This window comes from Amia ocellicauda, chromosome 16 (assembly GCF_036373705.1).
Source record: "Amia ocellicauda isolate fAmiCal2 chromosome 16, fAmiCal2.hap1, whole genome shotgun sequence".
In the NCBI taxonomy this organism is placed as follows: domain Eukaryota; kingdom Metazoa; phylum Chordata; class Actinopteri; order Amiiformes; family Amiidae; genus Amia; species Amia ocellicauda.
The window spans coordinates 10063973-10091966 of record NC_089865.1 but is presented as its reverse complement, the minus strand read 5'-3'; the positions used below and the strand labels follow the sequence as shown (position 1 = coordinate 10091966).

The 27994-nt window shown below is 36.2% G+C and overlaps 1 protein-coding gene across 4 annotated transcripts; it reads left to right on the top strand.

The window, feature by feature from the left end:
- Positions 1-445: 445 nt before the first annotated feature.
- LOC136711296 (activin receptor type-1) lies at positions 446-27454 on the top strand. Of its 4 annotated transcripts, none has more exons than XM_066687451.1 (10): positions 446-565; positions 14759-14832; positions 16007-16270; positions 18215-18432; positions 19384-19483; positions 20896-21042; positions 21724-21999; positions 23796-23993; positions 25005-25135; positions 26152-27454. In XM_066687451.1, exons 1-10 carry the CDS (start codon positions 558-560, stop codon positions 26284-26286), a joined length of 1551 nt encoding a protein of 516 aa, XP_066543548.1. In that variant the 5' UTR covers positions 446-557; the 3' UTR covers positions 26287-27454. The 4 variants fall into 4 exon arrangements, with proteins under 4 accessions (XP_066543548.1, XP_066543549.1, XP_066543550.1 ...); XM_066687452.1 differs by lacking the exon at positions 446-565 and adding an exon at positions 572-934; XM_066687453.1 differs by lacking the exon at positions 446-565 and adding an exon at positions 7746-7820.
- Positions 27455-27994: the final 540 nt, after the last annotated feature.

The window sequence follows — 27994 nt, the reverse complement described above, 5'->3', positions numbered from 1 at the left end:
ATTTTATAATTCTGAACAAGTCAATTCTGTTTATTTAGATCCAATGATATCTCACTCATACTCTACACAGACACACGGGATTTTTTATTTTATTTTGTATTTTTACTGATGCTCTGCTGCACATGCCCGTACATGTAAAATGGCAAAACCCAGGCATAGTTTATCCACTTTAAAACGAATGCATGTTTAACTAAGCATCCAGTTGTGTTTTCACTATTGTTTAAAGTTGGTATATATATATATATATATATATATATATATATATATATATATATATAATGCCATTGAAAAACATCATCAACAATAGACTAGGGCATAATTAAATCAAATGATAAATAGAAAATTGAAATCGAGGCACACTCCCTCCCTTAAGTCGGCAGATGGAATAAGCAGGCTTAACTTTATCTGGCGTGGTGTAGTAGGACAATTGTGTAAACATTTGTCTGCCAATTATCTTTTTGAGCGATAATTGCGAGTCTCTCTCATGCCTTTCCCAGCTCTGACTGAAAATATCGGACGGACCCTGTGCGTCTCCCCAGGTGGCTGCTGGAGAGGAAATGATGTGGTAATGGGCTTTTAATTACACTGACTGTAGACAGAGAGTTGAGGGCTACTTCCTTCTCTGAGAAAATCTGCACTCCTCAGTGTTGGGCGGCGAGGAAAGTTTCCCAGCTCCTCCGATAGCATCGAGGAAGTTACGGGCCGACACGGCTGCATGTCTTTGGGATACGAGCGTCGCCGGGAGGGCTAGAAATCTATGGCAGAGCTGGAAGAAAGGCGATGTCGGCTGCTTTTGGGTGCTCGTTTCTCTTGAATAGATCCAGAAAACACACCGCATCCTGGTTCCAGACCAATGGCTAACAGGCTGGACTGTGCTGGAAAGTACTCCCTTTGACCTCTGTTTGGAAAGCACTTTAATTTATTTTACATAAAGGTAAGCGGTACGATCCACTGTGTCGAATTTGCTTTCTTACATGTGATGGGGTTTTGATGACTTGAATGTTAGAGCAGTGGGGTTTCTTATTGTTCCATGCTTTGGCCGTGTAAACAATCCCCCTCTCACGGAACACAAAGTACGCGTGTCTGAACGTTATTAAGTTGTAAGCGTAACCCTGTTGCTGCTCTAACCTGAGAATTAAAAATCGAATCCGATGTTTTCGAATGTACCAGCGTTCGAATCGTGGGCGATTACACAAATGCCATTGTCTGTAGTAGTAAACATTGCTGTTCAAAGTTAGCTGGCCACATTTCAGTTCGTCGGTGGATGACGTACACGAATGGCTGAAGTTGAAATATGTTTATTTTATTATTATACAACTCTTACTTTAGACATGGCCACATTTTTTTTTGCATGGCGTCTATTTTGGGTGTTTTTAGTGCCCCCATCTGAGTTCCCCTTGGCGCACAACTGCAGCCCATTGACGCTGGGCTGGGGCGCCTTTTGTCATGTAGACTTTGTTGGGAACATGGCTCTCGCTTCTTTACTGTGTTGGTTCCAGTGAGCCCATGCTGGGCATTAAACATTATATCAGGCAACGTATCCAGCCTTCTCCAACTTAACAAAAAATCAAATCCTCTGAAGAACACCGAAACCAACCCTGGAGGCAGCTTAGCCTAATGAAGGTGTCTGGTTTCAGATGAATAGTAAAACATATGGCAACAAACTTACAATTGCAATCAAACACTACATTTAAGCGCCTTTTACACCAAAAGACCAAACGTTTTTTTAACGCATATGCTTGTAATTAAGTTATTGTACACTACATTTTGAAATGTAGTTTTATTCTATATGTGGCTGCTTTGGAAGGCTATACCCCTTATCTAGATCTTTTTTTTTATTATTATTGTATTGGGGGGGGGGGGGGTAAACAAAGCAGAGAGTAAAATGGCCCAGGTTTTAAAAACGATTCAGAGGGGAGCACTAACCAAATCCCCATACATAAGACTGATATAATAATTTGTTTAGGTTACTTTAATAAGAATTGGATATTTATACATTTACAGATGCACTGAGAAAATAAAAGGAAATGGAAACATTTTTTTTTTTTTAAACAGACCCCCCCCCAAAAAAAAAAAAAAAAAAAACTTCTACACAATTATATAATAGAACTCCGCTCATATTTTTGTAGGTATTTATGTTGTAATCAAATTCTTATAGTTTGTTTTAAAAGCAATATATGTATATGTGTGTGTGTGTGTGTGTGTGTGTGTGTGTGTGTATATATATATATATATATTTCTGTTAACTAAAGCCTGTCTTAGCACATTTACAGTAATTCTTGTAACAACATTCCCTAAATGCCTGCAAATACATTTATCTTCTATTTTTATTAAATTCAATTAGACAATTTTCTCTAAATGGCACAGACATTTAAATGGTCCTTTCACAAAAACCTTGTATCCCTTAGTTCCATTGATTATTGATGTGACTTGATATTCAGCCCACATTTACATATTCATAAGTGTAACTTGAACATCAGATAATGAAGTGAAGCTTATCTGTATTATCTTCAATCCACTAGTGGGTGAAGGGCCATGGTGATGTTGGGAAGAAGCCATGACTCATCACACTGGCTAGACAAGGTGGTGTATATGTGGGAATAGGCAGGGACTGAACCCCTGACCTTGGTGTTAATCGCACATAGTTCGACCAACAGAGCCAGCCATACATAGGCAAGTGCAACTTTGTTCCCCTTAACTCGTCTGTAATCCATAAACAATTTTCAGTATCTGTAGTGTCACGGTCTTTGCATCTTAACATTTTCTTTGAAATATGCCCTGTTTTATAAATGTAAAACTGTCTTGCTCTTTGACACATTTTTATACAGAATCAGTGTTTTTATAAATGTATTTTTGTAAAAAGTATGTATTTTACAAAGGTTTCTGGCATCCTTTTACATGACAGTTTTGTGAGAATTCAGACTGCTTTGAGCCATGTCCAAAGGTCCAAGGGTGTTTATAAGTCTCATCTGAAAATAAAACGACAAGTCTACACAGCACAGCTTATCAGTTTGACACCAGACATGATGTCAGAAAAGCTAATACCAGACTGTAATTCATTGTTTGTATTACGTGAGTCAGTTTTAAATGCATGTTATTTAAAATACACAGGGTTATACTAACCTATTCTTTATTATACTAACAGAATACTAAGTTTATAATTAACAATTTAAGTCTATGCAAAAACATGCAATAATCTTTATGAAAGAAGAGCAACAAATGGAACTTGCACAGGCATTCAGTGCATTATGATGATAACGATTAAGGAAATGCATTTATGAGATTAGACTTTCTCAGTATTTTAATTTCTGTACTGCAGGCTTGATCATTACTTTGTAAAGTTACATTAAAAATGTATCATCCTTTTAAATTTGTTTTTATTATTTTTCATCATGAACTGATGACATCTATGAAAGTCCAGTGGAAGACTCTTGTGCCCTTGATTTGTGAACATTGGTTTCTCAATCTGCCAACATTTAAGGTGCCTGTATGCTCCATAGTGGCTGGAGAAAATGGCTGATCCACAGTCAAAATGACCATGAATGCTGATTTTCTAACATGATACAACGGTGCTTTACTGTAACTCATCATGTCGTCTGCACTGAATTGTTTATTTTACAGCAGTAGCCCTCCCCCTCTTCAATCAAATGGGAATAAACAAACCAAGACTTATCAAAGGGTAAATTGGACACAGTCCCTGGTGTAGATATTGCAAGGCCCACTGATGTCTGGCTGCTAAATGACATGGGGTCAGGATGTTTTATTGTGGATGCCAGTAGTGCAGACCCATCTTGTAGTTTTATGGTAAATGTGAGAATGCATTGTCTGTACTAGGCATTGATTAATGGTTTGGGTTCAATGGGCAGTGATGAGAATTCCTGTTTTGCTTACTGGTTTACTATGTGTTTATTTATTTATTTATTTATTTATTTATATTTCTGTCTGAGATTATAACACATGCTCCTAGCAAATGCCCCATGGCCTGCAAATCATGTATCATAAAGGGTAAATGTCAAAGGCTTTTATCAGGACATCTGTGTTCTGCAAGACTATATTTACCTTCTGTTAATCTAGATGAGTACAATCCTTTTATACAAGTTATCAAACCTCTTTATTTTCTGTTCAAACTGATGCAAGACTAGTCTAATCTTTACAAATTATGTAAGGCCAATGGGAGATTTTATTTTGAATATCACAAACTAATGCCTGGTGCTCAGAGACTACCTTTATAGAAATCTACTTTTTGCCACCCATTTTCCTCCGCTATTGTCTTTGTTCTTTCCAGCCAGTATAATCCATTTAACGAGTTTTCTTCCTAATTCTTTATTTCGGGAAGCCTTGTTGTATTGTCCAAGACAGCCAGTTTTGATTCCAGATGGGAATTACCTATAGGTAGGTTGAATAGTTTTATATGGATTGGATTATACATAAAACCTGTAAGGGTTTGGCAACATCTTCTTTTCTACTTTATTTTCAATTTACATACTTTGTACAATTAATTTGAATCCAATTAAAATAGATGTAGAAAATCTTCTGCTCCAGTTTTCACTAAAATCCTTAAAATTCTTGAGTAAAACTCACTCTGAATACTACACATGGCAGTGTAATTTTTAAATGGGTGAAATCAGTTTAATTTGGCTGCAGTCATGCATGTTTTAAATTGAGATTGTTAGCAGAGAAATTAGTTTGATTTAAAATGTGAGTCATATGTTAAACAACTTTCTAATTTATACATTCTGAAAGTGGTTATTAATCATTTGTTGGTTTTATACAAAATGTATCAACTTTTATTTTGGCATGCTCTAGAAATGTGTGATTTCAGCCTTCTGAAACTAATCTGATGTAATTAGTTATTTTGTCAAAGTTGGATACTTTGTTTTGAAATTAAAAAGGTAATTCAGTCAAATTTTGAACAATGAGTGCTGAAAAGGTTAAGCATTGGGCTGTTTATTTAAAAACTGCAGGTCTATTTGTCTACATGCTGTACTTAAAACGCTTTCCCTAGGGCTGATTAAGATCACTGGGTGTTTACTTAACTCTGTTAACTAATTAGTAGAATTGATTGAAATAATGCGATTCAAATATTAAATGGTTTACATCATGGTTTTTAAGCAATTACCTTTTATTTACGTCTAAGAGTTTGAGATACAGACTAGGCACAACATAATTGACAGTGAAGAATTAACACCTTCTTTGTTCAGTTTTGTTTTGTTATACATAGTTTGGATTGGTTACCAGCTGGTCATGAGGGGAGACCGATACTGTAATACATAAGTTTGAATAAGTATCTGTTCCACAATGTTTGTTTTCTTTTAGTTTTCACAAATATCATATGTATTACACATTTATCTGTAGATATTTCTTAAATAATTAACAACCCCAGCCCCCTCTCCCAAATATGTAATTAAATGAATTGCTCTGAGAGGAATTTGGGGTATTCAAGTTTTGTCGTTGAAGATTTGGTAAGTGGGTTCCCAGGGGAACTAAGGCTATATAATGTTTCTGTCCTTCTTACAGTTCTTATCCTGTGGTGACAGAAGTACATAATATGAGAAACCCAGTAGGGCACCACATGTACTGTAACCAGGAAACTGCATGAAGTTCCTGGTGACTTGTATTTTTGGGACTGGCAGCTGAAGTCTCAGCATGGTACATTAAAGGGTCTAGATTGGGTGCAGTAGCTTTAAATTGACACTTGTTTTCTCTGAGGCTAGGAAACAATAGTAACATTTGGTCGTTGCTTGTATTCCTATATCAGTGGCTGGGATAGACTGCAGCAATGGAAAAGATATTGCTTGTTGACTGTTTGTCCCAAGAAAATGCAGCATTAGAGCTCTTGAGGGTTATAGGTGATTGCGTTAATCAAATATCCTTACAAATCAATTGTTACTTCACATATTGCTGTAGTTTTAAATGAGTCCATACTTCTCCTAGCAAGCACAATTTAACTTTTTATTATTTCCATTTTGAAAAGGTAGACATCAATTGTTTCAGTGACATTTGGATTGTGACAGATCACCTTTATTTCAAATATAATTTTACCTTTAAGATTCTGTAGCTTTTGTATAGCTTACTGCCTTTCTTGATTGCTCATTAATTATTATTGCTTTTTTTATCCACTATGTCCTTTTATTTAACCCTGTCATTTCAGAACAGTTCTGTAGTTTTAGTTTATCATACTGTTTTTTTTTTTTCATCAACTAAATCCTTAACTCTAATACTTCATATAGAAGATAGCAACAGTTTGTTTTTTTTGATCTGAAAACAAATCTGTATTATGTGGGTGAAATAATGTTCTGCATAATACACAGTCAATGCTCCTGTATTTGAAACCATCTGACTGATGCCATTGTTAAAATTAGGTGTTAAAGATGTGTAAACGTGTCAGGGCTTCTCAATTCTCTCATGAACCTGGCAAATCACCCAACTTGTGGGCTATCCCAAATCACTATCCTAGAAAAGTGTCCCAGTAAACCCACTTCCTGGGATTCCTAACACAAGTTATTTGACAGGAATGGGTTGTAATCCCAAAGACCACACAGTGTGCAAAGTATTTCTGCCATACATTAGGTGAAGGGAAGTATTGCCAAGTTCTTACTACACTCATATTTTGCTATTATGTCTCTATCTTTCTAGAATAAATGGATGTTATTTCAAAGTTAGGCATGAATAATTCCAGATTGTAATCCACAACAAATATTGAATACAAAAATAATAAGATTAATCAGGATCAGGTTATTGCTTTTAAAAAATCTGAATTGTCTTTAATTTGAATTCTTGTGGGTATCTTCTTATGATTAAATGGAAATAATGAATTTGATTAAAGAGAAATACCATCCTTCGAGAAAAGTGTTCATTTCACCATTTTGGAAATAAGCTAACTGCTTTCTAAAAATGGAAATCTTATCCCTTCCTCTCATTTTTATTTCTTATACTGCCTTCAGTCTAATGATTTTAGGGATTTTATTTATTTTTTTTAGGTTAAAACATCTTAAAGCGCATTTGATGTCTTTTGCTCCGAATCTCTGAAAGACTCTTTTGGGTACATTTCTGTTTACAGTTACCCATAATAGAGGTTTTATCAGTTGACTTGGATTGAATCTAAAAAGAAAAAAAATTATATATTTTGTTGTACAACTACATTTGTGGGAAAGAGAAACAAAGACAGATGTGCTCATTGTAATCTTCAGTTTTTTTCTTAAATCATGCTTTTACTGAGCCACAGTGGGTTCTTGTAGTATAAAGGTTTCAGTCTGGTGAAAAGTTGGCAGAGAATGCAGTGTTTTCTTCACAGTTTGTATTAACACTTTTTGTCTACAAACATGTGAATGCCTATCAGGTTAGAAGGTAAGCGCTGTCACATATATTGATCTACTTTCGGTCTCCTATGCAATAATGGTACTGTGACATGGCAGTGACTGTATTTTCATCTTACATATTTTCTCTTGTATTTCATATGATCCCTAACCATTTTGCTGCATTTCTATCATACAGCTGCCCTCTATAGCCTAGATCCATGAAGTGTATAATTTGTCGATGGAGGCCGTAGCATTATAAAAAGCAATAAGGGAGGGTGGGGGGGTGAAGAAAAAAGAAAAATCCTCCTTTGACAGCATTCATTTCTCAGTGCACCGCAATTTGGCTGTCAGAAACAGCTGGCAGTGTGAGGCGGAACAATGGGAAAGCAGAGGGAGAGGGAAGTGCTTACTCAAAGCACCCTCCGGGAGGATCAGGTTACAGACTCTGTCATTAACAACAGACTGCGCCATGTACCGAGACTGTGGGATTCAAGTCTGAGCAGGAGTCTGTGGCTCAGACGGGTAGGTGTTTCACTTAAACTAAGGGTCGGGGTGGGGGAACGCATTTGTTCTGCAAGACTTGGCAGCAGTTCTAGAAAGGGAGCAATCTCCTTAAGGATACATCAGTTCTGAAGCTGGCATTTAATGTGTGCACTGATATGCGAGCTGAGCTGGGAGTAAGTTGTGCTTTTAGTTTTCGGTGTTTAGCTGATCTGGGAATTGGGCAGTTATTTGCGAAGGAGGAACGATGGCAAAATGTAGAAGCTCTGCCCATTTTTGTGTGTATTGTTCTGCAGTTTTATTACGGTTCTTTGTCAGTGTGTGTTATTTTTAGTATAAATCCGTGAGCCTTTAATAATCATAAGCCTTGTTCAGCTGAAACATAACATCATGTGTGGTGTGAGGTTGGTGAACACTTGCAGCCTTAATAAATCTTGGAAGCAAAAAATTGCTTCATGCACTAGTCTTACTTTTTTGTTTGTCTGCTCGACTGTATGTTCTTTTGTTGTTTCTCTTATTGATTCCCATGATTCATAGTGTGATCTTGGTAAAAGGCATACTTAAATGACACTGGAGTCAGCTTTCTGTGTCTGTGCAGGAACACAGATCTGCAGTATTTCCTGGCTCCAAACATTCCCATTACCAGTGTCTGCATCAGAGACAGTCTTGAATGCATGTTTTATGAGGTCCTTCACTGCTATACCTTTTATTCTCACTAATTTGCTACATTAAAAGTTAAAGTACTGTTTATTTTTATTTCCTGAATGATGGCACACAATCATTTAAATACTCTAGGACAATATCAGGTTACAATTGTAGTTATACTCTTTTATTGACTTTGCTTAGTTTTTATGGTTTTATAATTATGGAGTCTTTTAAATTTGATTTGAATATATACATTGGAAATAAAGCATAATGTATAATCTCAAGTATTTCATTTATTTTGGCTTGCAAATCAAGAATTTGAGCTTTATAGTGCCTTGACAAGTCAACTAAGTAGAGCCTAAACAATGATGGCAAGACAAAAGTTAAACAATGACATCATGGACAGAATATCTCTATCTAAGTGTCAGGAAGATGAACAGATTGAACCTTCATTAATAGGAAAGCAGACACTTTTTGTGAGAACTGCAGATGTGAAGCCCAAAGTGTAGGAAAAATGTTCAAAACAACCTAAAATTACACGTGTTGAAGCCAGGGCATATGTTTTATTTCAGAATTGGGCGGGGGACACACATCCCCAAAACCTGTGGAACTGGGGATACATTTATTGGGGGGGACACTTTAACATACCACCCCCCATCCCTACTTAAACCTGTGCCTATGCATTGAAGTGAATCCTGCAGTCTTTGCAGAGAGGAGAGGGAGAGAGGCGCAATTGGAAACTTCATCTTATGTTTGCTAAGAAATACAGGAAAAGAATGCTAATTAATTCTAATTGCTAATTAGCTGAGCTTTTGGTTAGGGAGGCTGTGTCACTACTAAGTGACAAACTACTAAGATTATCACAGTACGCCCCTCTGCAGCATGCATTTTTCTAGGACTAAGTGCCTTTAAAGCCATTTGTAAGTGTATTTTGTTTTTCTTACAAAGCTAAAGCAACAGTGAGATTATTAGAACTGATGTCCAGGAGTGAATTCTAGCATAGTGACCTTTTTATTTTCTCCAGCTAGAGACCAATTTTGTAGAAGAATGTTTGTTCATTCCATTTCATGCAAACATTGCTTCAGGTCGTAAAAATATTTGAATTGGCAGAGCAGAGCATTGACATGGTTCTTTAACAATGAAATGGGTTAGCCTTGGAGATGGCATGAGAGAAGTAGCTACAAAACCACTTCAAATCAATATCCTTAAGATAAAAATAGGGGGAAAAAAAATACTTCCAATTGGTGCCCTTTGTATTTTGTTGTGACATTACATTTCCAATATTACGTCTGTTCCTTAAAATGTATGATTTGTACAGAATCAGTAAATTACCCCTGTTTAAAACGATCCTGCCAAAGATGAAGATGGTGTCTCATAAGTGTAATGTCCTTTTACTAGGAAATCTGGAGAATTGGGTTGGGTGTGTGTGTGTTTCTCTAATAGTATATTTGCTATAGGTAAAGGTTTACATTTTCAATTCATGTAATTGCTTAATGGGAAGCTTGTCCTACCACTACTACTGTCCCACCACTGTGATGATCCTGTGGTCACAATAGTTTCCTTAAAACATTATTTATTTCTGAATCTTGCGTTTAATTACTATTGCATTTAGTTTGTTCTGAATTACAGTACATCCATTAAAAGCCTACTCAGAAACTAATGAGTTGCAAAACATCTCTACTTTTCTTTTGATTGTAGTTGGTTAATGATGGTGTTTGTGTAGTTGGTTGAAATTGAATTTGTTCCTGTGTGTATGTGTTAGATAGTTAATTCATACATTGAATTGATGGAAAAGTTTTAGTGTGGGTATCTTTAGTATGGATATATTTTTCTATCATCAGTGCTACAATGGTTCAGAGGACACTTTGATGTATAGTGATTTTATTGATGGTGATTTTACGTATCTATTGGTTTTGCTACCATATTAATATTTGTAAAAAAAAAGTTCTCGGGTAACTAATTTGTGGAGTAGCTGCAATAAAATGCTGCAATTTCACAGTAGGTTAAAACATGCATGATTTCGAAGGTTGATATTTGGTCATTATTATGGGATCTCAAAAACATTTACTTTTTTACATTCCTGTTACATTCAAAAGATTGAATTATTTAAAGTAAAGCATTCAGAATTATTTAGCAATTTGGATTAAAAAAAACTACTATTTTTGTTTGTTTTTTAACAGTATGATGCATGAAACCAATGCACACTGGAAAGGGGAAGTATTTAAAGTGCCTTTGCATTTGATTGCATTCCTTACATTCTGAGTCTGCAGTGCTGATTGAAGTCTAGATGATAACATCAATACCAGGGCATGGGCTGGTCTGTACACTAGATGCATGTATGGTTGTTAGATGCTACGATATTGGGTTTTTCTATATCTCTATAATCACATGTTAACTATGCCCTCAAGAGGAAAGGAGGAATTCCCTAGGTTAGTGTTAGGGTAATCACGGGGACAGTCCAGTTACAAACACCCATGTCTAGTTGGTGGTGGCAAAAAAGTGTCCATACCTTCAATGCTGTCTTTGGAATATAATGGTTTAGTATTGATACATTCTGTGTTCTGTAATGCATATTTGTATGTCATATAACATTTTTTGACTTGTGAAAAAAGTTTGAAAATGATTTTATTCTAGTCTAGTCAATGTTATTACCTTGTCATACTTGTGAATGTGCAATACATGTTTAAGAATTGGACGGTTATAACTACAGCCAAACCAATTGCTATATCAAACCTTGTGCATGCACACAGTGACCTACGTCCGAAAGTTGGCACTTTGCACAGCGCTCGATACGTGGAGTTGCAGTGTGTTTTGGGAGTGGGCCAGTTGAACGGCTGCACATGGTTTGCTGTCACTGTTGCCTGGGGCTCAGGGGAAAGTTCTCCAGTTGCCCCAGCCTACCCATAAAAAGTGAAGGAATTGATTGGGGCCCGTCTGCCTCTCTGTGCCACAGCAACTCTGCCTGTCTGGTCATTTAATATCGGCATGGCCTTTAGGTTTTTGTGAGAGAGAAGGTAATCCCGTGCAGGGACTTGTGCCACGAGTCTTGCATAAATCTGGGAACTCCTATGTTTAGGATAGGGTGGGAGATAACAACACAATTTATTTTCTATGTTATATTACATCTACCTATAAAAAGAAAACCCATAAGTTTGGCAAGATCATCTGACGGTAGCAAACCAATTTATTAATTACCACACTTCTGTAAAAGTTAACCCTATTACGGTCTTATTTTCTCAGATCTCTACATCTTTACTAAAATAAAAAGGAAAACTGTATTTAATGTATTATCGTATATTATGTAGATGGAGGTACATATTTTTCTTGGACTGTAACCCAGACAAGCCCAAATCAGTTTATCTGCTCATGTTTGTGGTGAGCTGATAACACTGCGACTAGCAGGACAATGGAAGCGCTGTCTTGCATGTAATCCTTTAGCAGAAGCAAAAGCCGTGGGAGTCGGCTGTAAAGCTCACTGATAAAACAGTGGGACGTGCTGCTGGATGGACCTGCGAGGTCTGCCTTCTTATCAGTTAAAGAAAAAAAAAACACTGACTTACAAACCATCCATAGTTTTGTTTTGCCCATCCTGCTTGAAGTATTGTTCCAGAATCTGTTCACGATACCATTTAAAAAGCAAAACAAACCGGTTTAAACCCATTTCCTTTTAATAACACTGTTAAATACAAGACCTTATGAATGTTATGTATTTAAAAACAAATCCCGATTTATTTTCTTTTAAAGTGAGAGGCTTGTTTATGTCGGACATTAAAGAGACAGCTTTGTCCGTTTCCTTATAATGCCGACTAAGGTGGTTCTCAAGGAACAACTCTCAAGTGAAATATAATTAGAATAAGAATGGAGACCCACACAAAGCTGCTGCCTCGACTCTCACGGACCAGATTCCTTAAACTTGGCCACCTTTTTCTTTCTTGTGAGGCCTGCGGAGTAGACTTCCATTCTGAAAGACACTGCTTTATGTTATTTCACAGCAGTTTCACCTTCAGAGATTGAGCTTTTGTTGATGTACTCTTTAAGACCGCAAAGCCGAGGGAGTGATTCTTTATTTATTTGATTAGTTTTTTTTTTTTTTTTTTTCCTCTCCCTATTTTCTTGGCTCACTCTAATAGGCTGATACAAGATACAGCACAACATCCCGAGTTAAAATGGCAACCAACAAGAACTGCCCAACGACAAAAAAAAAAAAGTCCTGGCAGAATTTCAGCTCTCTAAACACGAAATGTTGGCGGGTGCCAGATAATATAATATGTGGGAACAGATCTGCAGAGGAGGAGTACTTGCAGAGCTCTGAAACCTCGCTCCAGTACTCAACATGTTTTGCAAATCTATTCTGCCGTTTGTCTGTCTTCTGCCTATATGCTTCCAGGTTTTTTCCCCCCAGTTTCATCTATTTGCAATTGGATGTTGGGAGATGCTGATGTTGGTTATGTAAAAAATAAATGCGAATCTGAACACATTTTTTGGTACTAATGTGAAATGAATAATGCATGCCTATTTCATTTTAGTGTGGCTAATGTTTTGTGTTGAGTGCATTAATGGATTTAAATGAAAAGTTAAGTTCAAAATATCAGTGTAGTATAAAACTGTCAGCACAAGATTTACTTCATTAGTGTAATCGGAAGCATAAACAAGATTCCATCAAGTGGGATTACTTTATTTTCTGTCTTTTCCAATCCCCATGGTGTTCATGTTAAATAAGGTACAGGTCTTATTGTCTGTCATTTTTTAATTCAGTAATTGACCACATCTGTCATAAAATATTTGTATTAAAAAGGGTTCTGTAGGAACTGCATTTTAGGTAGTGAACATATTCACACTAAAACTTTTGAAGAAGACTTCTTACCTTTTTCTTATTAGATATGAAAATGGGTATAATACAAAATTGAAAAACCATTATTGACAAATGCATTTGTTCAGGTGAAGAAAGAAACCCTAAGAGACTGGTATTAAATGCTTCACGGTGAAGCGTCTTCCAGACCGTGGGTGAACTGGGTCATTGTGAGGCTATTGCATGCCTGTGGATGACACGCCTCTTAATGGCTCCGGGCCCGTGATTATCTCACAATAACCAACCCCCTGTTTTCAACACTAATTAAAATAGCAGCATGTGGTCAGTGTGTGACCAGCTTTTAGTGATGTTCACTGGATAATGGTAACAAAGTAATTAATCATTTATGTTTCAAAGCAGACACAAAGACTTCAGACAAGCCAGTGATGAAAAACGGCTCCGCGCTAGACGAGCACTTAAGTTACGGCTGCTACTATTTTTTGGAACAGTACTGAGGAAATGCACTTGGCACTGTAAGGGGTGCATGCTCTATTTAACGGTGTACCTGGAAAAAAAAAAAAAAACACAAAAATATTTGACAGTTTCCCACACTCAGTTATCACTCTCTGGATGTTACTGGTAGTATTGATAATAACAAGTAATTCATTAATTCTCAAAAAGAATAATGCTGTGCCTTTAAGTCAAAAAACAGATTCAGAATTATGTTATGATAATGAGATGCCTTGGATTTAAATGCTTTTTTATATATATATATATATATATATATATATATATATATGCTGTCAGGGGTTTAAAACCGCACATTTGCACGTTTCACAGTACTGTTCCCTTTCCCTTCCTGGCCTGTTCTACCCTCGCTGCTCCTTTTAATTCTTTCGTTCTGGGCTCCACATCTCTCCGTCCTGCTGGGTTGCTCCAGCTCCTCCTGTGTCTGTCTGTTCCCCTTCCTGCCGGCCCTGCTGTCTCTCTCAAATACTGCGGCAGCCAATGGGATAATACCGGTCCTCCTGCTTTTCCCCACTCAACTCCAAGTTGCCAAGGCAACAGAAGGCATAAGACCCACATAACCTTAGCGTTCGTAAACTTAATGTTTACCCTTTACTGACTTAAAAGTAACATTTGTCCTTTTGCTTGATATTCAATAGACCTGTGATGAGAGAGACTTGATTCGCTGACCTAACTTGTCTGTAACTTACGGTTTACTTAAAGAGTTCGGAAGATAAATTACGAACGTTTTGAAGATGGATATACAAGCCTTCTTTCATTTTCTGTAGTTTTCAGTGAACATAGCTTGGACATTTATGTGCGGAGTTGTCGGTATGTACTTTGTATATAGACCATGTCAGACATCTCTTCATTTGTACCTGCATTACAATGGTGCCGAGAACGTGTGTGGCATCTTGTATTGGTGTCTGTGTCTTAAAGACGCTGTGGATACCCAGACATGAACATCTATGCATATCGCTTTCTGCTATAACAAACTTTTTTTTTTTTTGTCTTTCAGTTGCACAATGTTAGATGGTGTCATGTTTCTCCCGGTCTTAATGATGCTGATCCTGCCCTCTTCCAGCATGGAGGGTAAGTTTTCCATTTCATTCTTCCTATAGATGAAGGGAGTCTTTGAAGAGGTGTTTGTTTCCCCCAGTAATAGATTTAAACAAAGGACGTCCCATTATTGATTGTGAAAAGGAAGCTTTAATTTTAACTGCTTATATATTTTTTTTCTGTAAGTTGCCAGGCAATTTATTCTTTTAAAGATGTATTGATGAAAATTTGTTTTTTTTCCTACAGTACAAAAACAAATGCTTAATATGGATAATTCCTTTTAATTTTTAATGCCATAATACCAAAAATACCATAGATCGTCTGAATCCAGTGAAGTAGGGTCGTGTGCGCCAATATTGTCTTATTTTCTGTATTTATTTTGGGAAAATCAGACTTGGAGACCCCTGGGTTTTACTTGGTGCCACGTTCATGTAAACTGAATACTTTCAAGGTTTCTCACTGCGTCTGTGACAACTGCTGAGATTGTGTAATTAATCAGTTTGCCCAATGCTTGCTAAGCATTTATGAGCCTCTTTGTCGCACCTTATTTATTGTAGACACTTACTTGAGCGAATACTATCTTTTCAGTGCCCAGGGTCTTTCATGTGATTTTTGGTTTTCCTGTTTGTTTAACCAAAACTTCACTTGGCTCCCATTATGTATTCACTTTTTAATTTTTTTTTTGTAGGCAAATAACAAAACAATGAAATAGTTCACACCTTGTTACATTTAATGCTAGAAGTAAGATCTGTTGCCTTTTGCTTATTTTTGGTTTCTTTAAATTTAGATGGGCTTCAATGAGTGGAAAAAAGTTTTAGGGACATTGCAAAACATTAAACTGGCTAGGGTGATCCTTGATGCCTTTTGTGTGTGTCCTTTTCACAAATAGGTTGTATTTCTAAGAATCTGTATTTAAGACTAGAGAAATGGAAATGTTGACCATCCTGCTAGTTGTATATAACAAACCCACTGTTTAAGTACAGATTTTTTGTTTACGAATGGCTTCCTAAGTCTGCTCCATGGAATCCAACATCAGATACTGTTAAATTTGAGATCTGTGGGTAGGGTTAGTCTTTGTAAAGCTTTGACACTAAGTTCATTTATAGTCCCTAGCCCAGTCTCCTGCACAATAATCTAGTAAAATGCATGTTACTGGAAGTACATGAAGTGTAGTTTCTTTAAATGTGCTTAACTGTTTCCTTTGCAGATGAAGAAGTGAAGCTGGGCGTGAAACAGTACGAGTGTGTCTGTGAGGGCATGTCCTGTATGCACGGTGATCGCTGCACTGGGCAGCATTGTTTTTCTTCCCTCACCATAAACGATGGCACTTCGGTATACCAGAGAGGCTGCTTTCAGGTCTACGAACAGGGAAAGATGACGTGCAAAACCCCGCCTTCCCCAGACCAGGTTGTCGACTGTTGCCAAGGGCATTTGTGTAACTGGAATATCACTGTGGAGTTACCAGAAAAAGGTAAAACAATGCTTTGATTGAGGATGACATCATTTACTATGCATAGATAATGTTGTATGTCATTTCAAGATGGTTTTGGTTTATTATCATATGCAGTGGTTAAATTTAAATGTGTCAAAGGGCTACTTTGTTGGTTGCATTAGAATTGTTTATTAACAAAATTGTTTTACCTTCATGGTAAGATGTCTAAAATTGTATTGGACTAAATTCTTAGACTGCTTCCTGCTTTATTTTTATCACTGTTCATTCTGTTTTCATTTTTATTATTATGGCTAGTTAATTTAAATAAGTAAACTCTAGGAAATGCATGACATCCACAAAACAGTAGTAAAGTATACATGTGGAAACCCCTGTAAATGTTCCTCTTTATTACCTTTAGTGTGAAATCTAGTACCATGAATGCAATGTCTGCAAATACCTCTTTTCTAGTCAGAAACTAGAGGTTAGTTCTGCCCACATTAAAGTTGCAGATACAGCTTCCAAGCTTGTACATTTCCCAGAAAGTGGGGGTGGGGGATCCTTAAGCCATAGTGCATGAAATTGTTTGCTGCAGACTTTCACTGCCTTCCTCAGATTTGCTTTTGTGACTAATATATTGCTTAACCTAAGCCCTTTACAGTCAAAAGAGAAGGTCAACAATGAGCAGCAATAGAAGTTTGAATATTGTTTTGTCATGGTCTACTTCCTTGCGCCTGTCATAGATTTCTATAGGTGGCTGATTGAAAGTAGACCTTGGGCACAAAAGGCAGTCTTCTTACTGTGGATGATCTACAGCCATAGTTACTGTCTTCACCATGCTTTTTGGGATTTGCTTTGACTATTCCTTCTGTATTTGTCTTTCATTTCTGTATTTGTATACCGAAAATAAAAATAAATAGGTAACGCATGCAAAGTAGGAGTTTCTAGGAGTTTGATCAATAAAAGGGTACCTTGGAAGAAATGTCTGATTGACAGTGATTTGAAAGAGCTGACTTCTTGGCAGAGCGTAGAAGCTCTCTTAGCACATGAAAACACAATAAATAAATAATAGCTTGAGTTTTAACATTAATAACATTTTCTGAAATGAACACCCTGCAAAACAAAGGTTATATTTGAAATTGTGTGTGAAATACAAATTGTGCTTCCAGTAAGAGAGGTATAATTTGTTTTTGACATCTCCGTGTGCTTTTTGTAACTAAGTTTGTAATATTTCAGACTTTATTTGACTTAATCTGAAGTATTTTGGAGAGTGAATAATTACTTTTGTTTCTGGTTGTTTTGCCATCATTCTTTGTCTTCTGACACATTGTCCTGATTTTCTCATTGAGTTTCTCTCACAGAGTTCATTCAAAGGCAGGGATGAAGGCCTGAATGCAATTTTCTCGGACAGAAGATATTTTTCTTGGCAGAAGTTGCTACTTTAATTGCTAGCTTGTCTTCCGTGGACAAGAATAAGTTATTTCGTTTCTGTCTAGTGAGGATAATGTGAAGATGTGGAGAGCTAAGAAAATATGGTCTTGCAAAGCATTTTCTACTGATATGAAAAAAGTAATGCTTTGAGATCAATGCAGTGGAGTCTTGTTAGTGTGTGTTGTTTTATGCCACTGTATCACCTAAAGTAAACTCAAAACTAAAATCAAAGCAGTGGGCTCTTTGGAGGAAGGTTTTTTGTTGTTTAAGATAGCCAATTATCACACCTAACACTTGCTGTGATGTGGGAATGTATTAATCAGTAGGTTAACGTAAAATGCATTTTAATATTTTAAACCCCCTTTCTCTCACAAAAAGAAAATAGTCACGAAAACTAGTTTGCCCTCTACTGTCACCTTATCAATGAATGATTTATTCCAGTATATATAAAGCTATTTATTTGAGAAACACAGGGGTGGGTGGAGAAACTGAACAGCCTACTGTTCCATATGACATAAATTAAATAGTGAAATGTGTTTTTCTTGGTATCTGAAGGAAAGTCCGAGCATGGAAATGGTCACAGTTATAGTGCGACAACTCTGGCCATTGTCATCGTGGCTCCGATCATTGTTCTCATCATCCTGTCTGCCACCGCCGTCCTGGTCTTCAGAGGGATTCACCGCAATCAGATGGAGAGGCTCAACGCACGGGATGCGGAATATGGCACGATCGATGGACTGATCGCCTCAAATGTTGGGGAAAACACTCTGGCAGTAAGTGAAGTGTTACTCTCCTAATCTCCATAAAGGGACTTCAGTGAAATATCTTTTCTGGTGCCGAAAACGATGTGCAATTGTTGATAACCGGAAAGTTAAGTCTGACTTATTCCCGACATTGCATGCCTTGGTTTTTTGGTGGTGTCTGTGAAAACACTGATTTTGCAGCTATGTTGTCATCAAACCATTTTCACAAGTGTTGGGAACAGACTCAATAATGTGTCATTCAGATTGTTTATGTACACATAATTAAAAGCGCATTTGGCTCGGCGTCAGCCACAGTCATTGGTATCAGTTGTTGCAGTAAAACTGGATTTCAGAAAGCAAAACACATGTGCCATTCTCTACAGCTCCGTTTCACCACTGTAATGCTGCTCAGTTGGTTCTTGACCTGATTTAACACAGATCTTTTAGCCTTAGGGCAGAGCTGGATTTGTGATGATCTAAAACCATGGAATTATTTTAATTGTAACAGAAGTGACCTTTTAAGGCTTGTATGGATTATAAGGTCATTCTTGTTGATCTAGATTGGCTTCATATGGCTAACAAATGTTTCTTTTTTTTTTTCTTTACTCACATTTCACTAGCTAAGCAGTGCCCTCTAGTGACTAAGTTTAATTTACTAAGCCTTAACAATACTTTTAAGAAGGCCTAGTGTTTCATGCTTCTGCTGAGGCTTGAATAGTGTACAGAAGAGCACTTATTTATTGGTTCAAGTGAGTTTTTCACTTGCAGTAACATTTAAAGTAGTTTTAAAGGCTTGTGTAATTCATCTTGTCAATACAAAATTTACAGCCCAAATTTTGTGTTTGTGTGTGAAGTGAAGATCTAAAAATTCACATTTCTATTAAACTGTATTGGATTGCTGCTTGCTTAATTTATTTAACCCAATAAAAATAAGGATTTTGAGTTTAATTGATAACCACCCATCTTTTGTTTTCTTTTCAGGATCTGTTGGATCATTCCTGTACCTCAGGAAGTGGTTCTGGTCTCCCATTCCTCGTACAAAGGACAGTGGCTCGACAGATTACCCTTAATGAGTGTGTAGGTCAGTATCATCTTATGTTTGTGGGTATATTCCCATCCCATGTTTTTAAATGTTCATTAATTGGTCCGTTTTCTGTTGTCACTGAAGGCTTTGTAAAAGACCATGCTGTGTTGAGTAGTGCAGACCCAAAATGATGACAAATTTGTTATTACCTCACATCCAGGAATTAGTGTAAACTTTTACATTAAATTAACAAAAGGTATATAATGTATAAATATAATTGTACCTGCCTGCTTTTCTATATAAATCTGAATTTGACTACATTAGTTGCAAATGTGGGTATGCAAGGAGGATTTTTTGTTTCTGTGGCAGGATGGTTGTACTACTAATGTGCAGCAACAGTCTATCTTACAATTTGAACACGGTCTTACTGTGTGTGCCTCCAATATTTACATCATGATGGAACTGAGGCTTTGTACTGCAAGAGTACTAAACCAGTACAAAATCCAAAATGAGAGCTAATATATGTCATTTTTAAGATGAACATCAAGTGTCTGCTAGAGTTGCATATCTTTTTGAATGGTAAAGTCTCAAGCTGTGAATCATAGCTCTTGAATATTTCACTCCACCCTGAAATGTCCCTGAGGGGGCTTTACAATTTACACACTGTACTGGGTCCAGAAATCAAAATTTTACTCTTTAACTTTACCTTGTGTACAGTATGTCCTCAATGTAGTTGACCGTTGGAAACCATCTCATTAGTTTGTTACTGGCTTATTGTAATGCATCTAATGATGCTAAAGGGCAGTGCCTTAGAGTAGAAAATTAATTAAATGAAACACTATCCCCCTAAAACACATTTAAAAAAAATAATAAATCAATGTCCACCTTTCATATACAGCCTGTCTGTCAAGTGCTGTGTGAGTAATTTTAATTACATTTTATTTCACTCAAAATCCTCTTGAAACGTGTCCTCCTCCAATGTGCTAATTTAGCTTTTTGAATTGGAACCTACAGGAGCTGCTTTCATAGGGCAACGTGGGGCTTTGAAAGGGTTGTTTTATTAACTGAAATTGGGAAGTGTTTCATAAACAAGAGGTGGTTTAAACAACTGGATCATTTGCATAAAAAGTTTCATTCATGATTAAATATTGCCTAGGCATTATTTTAATGCTTGTGCTGGCATGCCTAGAGCTATATGTTTTTTATTTTTTATTTCCTCTCTTCATATCTTACAGTGCACAAGTAGGTCCTCAATTTACTATTGTATAATACATTACCCATGTACAACCAGAATCATTACCAGTGAAATGTCCTCTATTTATCATCTGAAAGGGAAAAAAAACGCTTGTACTTCATAACTCTCAATGAGTAACAAGAGCCTGCAAGAATGCTTAGTTATACAGAATATACATCTGTTGGATAGAGTGCTTCAGTGATGTAATACCTGATTCTTTTCTTCCTCTGCACAGGAAAAGGCCGTTATGGGGAGGTGTGGAGAGGACAATGGCAAGGGGAAAGTGTTGCAGTCAAGATTTTCTCCTCTAGGGATGAGAAGTCCTGGTTTCGAGAAACTGAAATTTACAACACTGTGCTTCTGAGACATGAAAACATACTGGGTAAACCAATTGGCCTGTTACATACATATTGGACTTACAACTTACAACATAGTGGACTCACATCTTGTCTGAAATTATTAGCTCACAAATCTAGGATCTAGGACTTGTATTAACTGTGTATTTCTCTTCTGCACTTATGTAATTTTGAACTTGTAATTTGTACTATGTTTGATCTGTAATTCTAGACTGCATTGCACTTATGCCCTGGATAAGAGCATCTGCTAATAAATAAATAATATACATTTTAATTTAATACCAAATACATTGTATTTTCATTTATCAAATTACTGCATTTAGTTTATATACTTTAAGACTACATCTTAATTACTTTAATAATAATAATAATAATAATAATAATAATGTGAATTCAACAATATCTGTAAGTTTTAAAGCTTATAGAACCACACACAACCACATATAATCAAATAACCTAATCTTTTGGGGAACAATCTCCCTTTTATACATACAGCGTGTATCCCTGGCACAGGACTAATCTTGTGTATAGGCATTGATACAGAACATTTACAAGATTGAAACATGAATCACTGTCTGCATTGTAGCATTCAATTCCATCTGCTCTACTCAATTTCTCTACTCCAGCATGCACCCTGCCTAATAAAACATGCACGAGATGTTAAAGGGGAAGTGTCCTTCTGATCACGTTTCCAATTACATTTTCAGGTTTTATTGCTTCGGACATGACTTCCAGAAACTCCAGTACTCAGCTGTGGCTAATCACACACTACCATGAAATGGGTTCCCTGTATGATTACCTCCAGCTCGCTACGCTGGACACAGTGGGCTGCCTGCGCATGGCTCTGTCCATAGCCAGTGGCTTGGCTCATTTGCATGTGGAGATCTTTGGGACCCAAGGAAAACCTGCAATTGCACACCGGGACCTGAAGAGTAAAAACATCCTGGTGAACAAAAATGGGCAATGCTGTATAGCTGATTTAGGTAAGAATAAACTCGTATACCTGAACAAAGGCTACATGCAGCGCTGGAAAAAAAATACAGATGAATAGCATAGCTTTTTTTTTTAATACTTTTTCTGGTGGATGTGATTTTGCTTTTGCTTTCCACTCTTTTGAAAGTATTTTGAGTTACAGTGCTGTAATATATGGAATTTAGTTGTAAAAACCAAACCTGCAGCTGTACATAGAAGAATACATACAAGACATAATTTGGGACATATTAAATATACTATTTTACCATTCACATGGTAGTGAGCATTCATCATATAAAAGAATCATGTCTTAATGTGAATACATTATGGAGTTTTAAACTGAAGTTCGGGTGGAGGACAACCCTAATCTCACACCTGACTTCCGCCTCACCAAGCCTAAGTATCTGGCAACAAACACTTTCCCAGCATTCACTGCTTTGCCTCCTTTCTCCACTACAAACATGGCCTTTGCAGCAGCTTCTTGGCTCATTCCACATACTGGGGGGATTCCAGTTGGCTTAATCCTCATCGTTCCCTTAGTCAAGCAAATGTAGGCCAGAATAAACTATTTATCTTCTACGTAATTCTATTGAGGTTGTCCGAACTCCTTTGCAGCTTGTGTAAGAACATAAATAATAAAAATAATCTGTTTTGGAAAAGGGTTTGTAAACATCAGATTTATTCATGGTTGTAAAAAGTAATAGTTAATTAGGATACTGCCATCACGATATTGATGGTAAATTATCAGATTTTTTTCATGCTTTTTAGTGGTAATGAATCCTGGATATTGGCAGTGTTCACTAATTTAAGGTATTCAAACCTTATTTTTCCTCCTCTGAGCTCAAGTGACTCAGGGTAGGCTTCTTTGCTTTTCCTTTATTGTTAAACAGCAATGTTAACCAGAAATGCATTAAGGAATACTTAGAACTTGAAGAGGCTTTTTGTTGCAGCTGAAAACAAATATATGAATAGTGCTTCAGAGAGCTGGTATAAACACTTTTCTTGTTTTCAGTAAAATAAAATAGAAACGAGAACCAGGTTGAAGTGGAGAGGAAATCATTGTAATGTTCATATGGCTTTATAACCCCTATTACAAAATCTGTTCAGACTCAAGAATTTAGAAACCATTCCCCCCCACCACACTAAAAAAACCTCTTGCCTATTGCATACAGCATAACTTCTATACCTCTGTAAAGCACAGATCATAGAAATGGAAGCAAAAAGAGTTGGGCTTTACCGGTAGAGGAAAGAAAATGTCTGTAGTCATTTTACCTCTTCTCTGTATTCAAATATGTTTTTATTCCACTGGTTAATATATTTGAATAAGTACTACCACTGTTATTTAAAGTAATCGATATACCAGTTGTAATTATATTCTTAGCCACCAGAGGGCAGTATGTATAGTCCTTTCTATAAAGACCTTTGCAACAGGCAATGGATTAGATTTGTGTTCTTACACACACATAACATTTAACATCTTTCTAACTTAACATTATAATGTCTAAATGTTGGCTTTAAACACAATAAATTGTGCCTACTAATTAATCATATTTGGAAATTGTAGGCAGGAAAAAAGTATTGTACTGAAAATAATTGGTTATGTGAAGAAAGTTATTAATCATACATATTTTGTAGTAATTGCATGTCCCGGTTTATCTTTGGTAACTGCTGGTTCTGGCAACCACAAAGACATTTGATTTGACAGCTGTAGATATTTTGAGGTCAGACCCTCACTATATAATTGTTGAATTCCTTGCATATCCTTGACTATTCTCCTTTATTGTATTAACTCTGATGTTCATTTCAGGTCTTGCTGTCATGCATTTTCAAGACACTAACATGCTAGATGTTGGAAACAACCCAAAAGTGGGCACCAAGAGATATATGGCACCTGAAGTTTTAGATGATACCATCCAGGTTGACTGCTTTGAGTCCTACAAGCGAGTGGACATCTGGGCCTTTGGGCTGGTTATATGGGAGATCGCCAGGAGAACGGTCAGCAATGGTGAGTATGGGCTGTACCTTGTCTTTGGCTATGCATTGAAATGTTTTGTTTTCAACAGGATAACAAAAACTGTTAAGCCATTGCTTTTATATTATACTTCTTTTAGTATACAGTGATGTGGAATGACCTAAAGGCTTAAAGCAGTAAGTGCAGTAAGTGTAATACGTGAGTCTGGTCTACAGCTTAATTTTGTCTGGAATAATATGTGCTCCTTTCAAAACTCAAACCTTTAAAGATAATCTTTGTATTATGCTTGCCAAAATGAAAATAATTGGCTTTACTTGTATACTTTGCTCTTGGATAAAGAATTGTGTATTATAAGAAGGAAACAACCTTTTCTCGTGAAAATAATGTAATATTAATAAAAAAAAAAGCTTTAAAAAATAACCTACCAATATTAATGTTATGCATTTCCTTGAAATAAGATTAAGAACATTTATTATGAAGTAAAAATTAATGGTTTCCTGGGATTTTCTCCCCTAAATACTGAATTGTAATGTTATTTACATATTTCATAATGGTTCTGTGTTTTTGGCTTGTATAAAGGCTTGCAAATGTTATTAATATGTACACATTGGGGATCATTAATTGTTTAAGTGCATTACTGTATTTAAGTGATGCATAGTTGTTCAATCTAATCCATCTTCCTGCAGTGCGGTTCTGTGTTGAAGAGTTAGAATACTACTTTTAAGAGAAATTCACATTTCGCCTTATTCTGTAATTCTTACCACAGCTCTCAGGAGTAAGGAGTGCTTACTATGTTCCCAGTGATATCTGCTCCTTCTCGTGAAATATCTTTGGGCTATATTTTTGTTTTTCCTCTTGTTTCCAGAAGATGGAGTGTTATCCATCCCCCTAATGTAGAATAAAATTACCCAAAACCATAGGAAATAAAAAAGAAACTCATCCTCGTTACAAAGTTTTTGTTTTTGTTGTAGCATTATTCGCGAAATAATGAGTACATTTCAAAAATATGTAGTTTTACTTTAAACATGTTTTTTTCCTGTTCAGGAATTGTAGAAGACTACAAGCCTCCCTTTCACGATGTTGTCCCTAATGACCCTAGCTTTGAAGATATGAAAAAGGTTGTTTGTATAGACCAGCAAAGGCCCAACATTCCTAATAGGTGGTTTTCAGATCCGGTAAGTAATGACACAGGATTTGAAAGTGCATGCATTTGTTCGGTGATATTGCACTCTCAACATGATAGTAGTATGTAAACAATCTTGGGAGAATGGAAAATATTAATTGAATAGAAGAGTCAAACTGTTCATAGCTATGAAGGCTATCCTTGTTGTCATGGTGACTGTGGGTGAACTGAATATTAATAATTTGTACATATTCATAATCTTATTTTCCATTTATATATTCAGCAAACAAACCATACTATTATGTGTATTGTACATTTTGCCTTGTTTCTAAAAGTATAAAACTGATGGAACATTCGGTTCCACAATGCTCTCATTATTTCTGTATAACACTAAGAGGAATATTATAAAATCTACAAAACGATTTTTTACATTCAGCCATTTACCAGATTCAGTAAAGGTCTTCACTTCATTGTAACACAAGCATAAAAAATACAGAGAAAGGGCAGTGCCTTGTTTCTTGGAACAGTTTTTCAAAAGCACATAGTGTCCATTAGTGAAGTTAGATTTAATTAAGGAAACACTCAAGGCAGCAAATTAGCACACTTTAAATTAATTTGAGGTATTAATGGCTTTGTTTACTGTTTTTCCCATTTCCTGGTACTTGTACACCATTAATATATGTACTTGTACATTACACTAGAACTAAAATGCCATGATCTCTTGTGTCCACTTGAAAAGGAACACATAACAATTATTAACTACATATGCCTCCTTACCAGCCATTAGATGCATCTTCATTATTCACGTTTATTGGTTTGGGAGGAAAATCTTCGTATTGTTTGTTCCTGACTGGACTGATTTTAAATCTGTATTGAGCACAGCTTCCTCAAGTGAGGAAGTTTATGTAGTGTAGATGTACATTGATTAGCCTTGTTGTAAGCCTTGCTGAGCAATAATGTTTAAAGTAGCACTACTCAAAGCTGTTTGTAACGTTGCACCATAAAATGTACATCTAATATGTGATTTTCTTGAATGTTTCATTTAACTTTCTCCTTGTTGATTTTCAGACATTAACATCTGTTGCAAAGCTTATGAAGGAGTGTTGGTATCAGAACCCATCTGCAAGGTTAACTGCACTACGCATTAAAAAGACCCTGACAAAAATTGACAACTGCTTGGACAAAATTAAGGCCGACTGCTGAACTCCTCACCACCCAGTGGGACTTTACGGCCTTGATGAAGTGGAGAGGAGTTCTGCTTGGAAAGGAGACATGGGACCTGTCCGGGCAAAGTGCTCTTATAGTGGCACATATTATTTATTTTAAACACCCGATGGGAGAAATTTTGGCATCCAAAGATGGCTTAGTTGGCATTTAAATGACTGTCACTATTCGGGGATCTTTGATGACTATCATTTTTAATCCATAGGAATTTACCAATAGTCATGTTCTTCAAAGAAGAAACTGTGACATGGGCATTGAATGAGTAGCTGTAGAGCTACAGTTCTCTAAAACACTGCTTTGGTATAACAAATTACAAAAACAATATCTGTTTCAATTAGCAATATTGTCTGTGCTTTTTTTTTTTTTTTTTTTGCTTATTGCACTAGCAGTCTTTGCATTCCTTAATTGCACTGTTACTCATGCATTTAAAAAAAACTTGCCAAAAATGAATAATTTTTTTTTTTATCCCACTAACACATTATGAAAACGGAAGAACAATTAATTAGATATCTTATCAGCTTTTTTTACACAGTGGTTTACATTTTTGTTGGAAAATAGGTTGGTATTCTTCATTTAACCTTTAATTTATTTATTGCTAACGCACAGATTAATTGAACTGCATTTTAAGCTACTTTTTTTTATCCATCATTAAAAAACAACTTCTGTCTTTGAATATAATCTTCTGCAGATTGTTTTTTATATCACATTACAGTCCTTGCATTAAGTATCTAAGGTTTTATATTTTTGTTTTGTTTTATAAGCTTTATTGAGTACAGATGCTAAATACAGTAAATACTAGAATAAGGAAAACGCAATTGAGAATTTATGCAAGAATGTGAAAACGTATCAGAAAGGGGTTGTGTGTGTAATTTTCCCTGTAAAGGTACATTTACTCTAAAATGTGCATTGTAAGTCAACCAGAAATTGACCTATTTCGATTTAATGATTTTATATTAAGTAGTGATTTCTATCAATTAAATTAGAATGTTTACAACCAACTATATCAATTGGCTAATTATTTGTTTCTAATTTCTCGTATAGATATTTTGTATGATAAAAATGAAGATGCCAATGTAATCCTCTGTATCCACAGGCAATGTTACTTAACCAAATGTATTTCAGGTTATTAAAAAGTGACTCACTGAAACTGTTCGTGCTTATAACTTATTACAAGAAGAGATTCTGCTGAAGACCTAGAGGAAAGAAGAACAGTGAATCCCAACTTGCCATAAGTGTTTATGATCCGCAGCACCTATATAAGCCATTGCTTCTGGTTAATGTAGAAACTGTAGAATAATGTCAAGGATTACCACATTGCACAATACCAATTTAAAGGTAAGAGTTTAAAGAGATGGAGAAAAAAGAGCAGCAATTTGAATGGACTATTGCCAAATTACTCTGAAAAATTGCTTTCTAAGCCAGCATAAAACCCTTTACAACATCTCCAATGTGTCCATTCACCCAGGGGGCTTCCAAATCATCCGGCACAGGCATGGCGGAAACCTCCTGGTCAGCAGATTCGGCCTCCTATGCGTTGCAACAGGAGCTGTAACTGACAGACTTGGCATGAGAGATAAACTCTGGTTCTTAAAGCCGGTCTCAGAATTATGCAGCATTTTGTAAGAATGCAAAGATACTTATTAGTACAAAAAAATATAGTACAAAAACATTCACACAAAAAGGCTTG

Bases quoted from the DNA above. Each gene is read 5' to 3' on its own strand.
- LOC136711296 (XM_066687450.1), top strand. From the start codon at position 7,944: ATGTGTGCACTGATATGCGAGCTGAGCTGGGA. The intron at 7,976-14,758 runs GTAAGTTGTGCT...TTTGTCTTTCAG, and splicing joins ATATGCGAGCTGAGCTGGGA to TTGCACAATGTTAGATGGTG. The intron at 18,433-19,383 runs GTAAGTGAAGTG...TTTTCTTTTCAG, and splicing joins TTGGGGAAAACACTCTGGCA to GATCTGTTGGATCATTCCTG.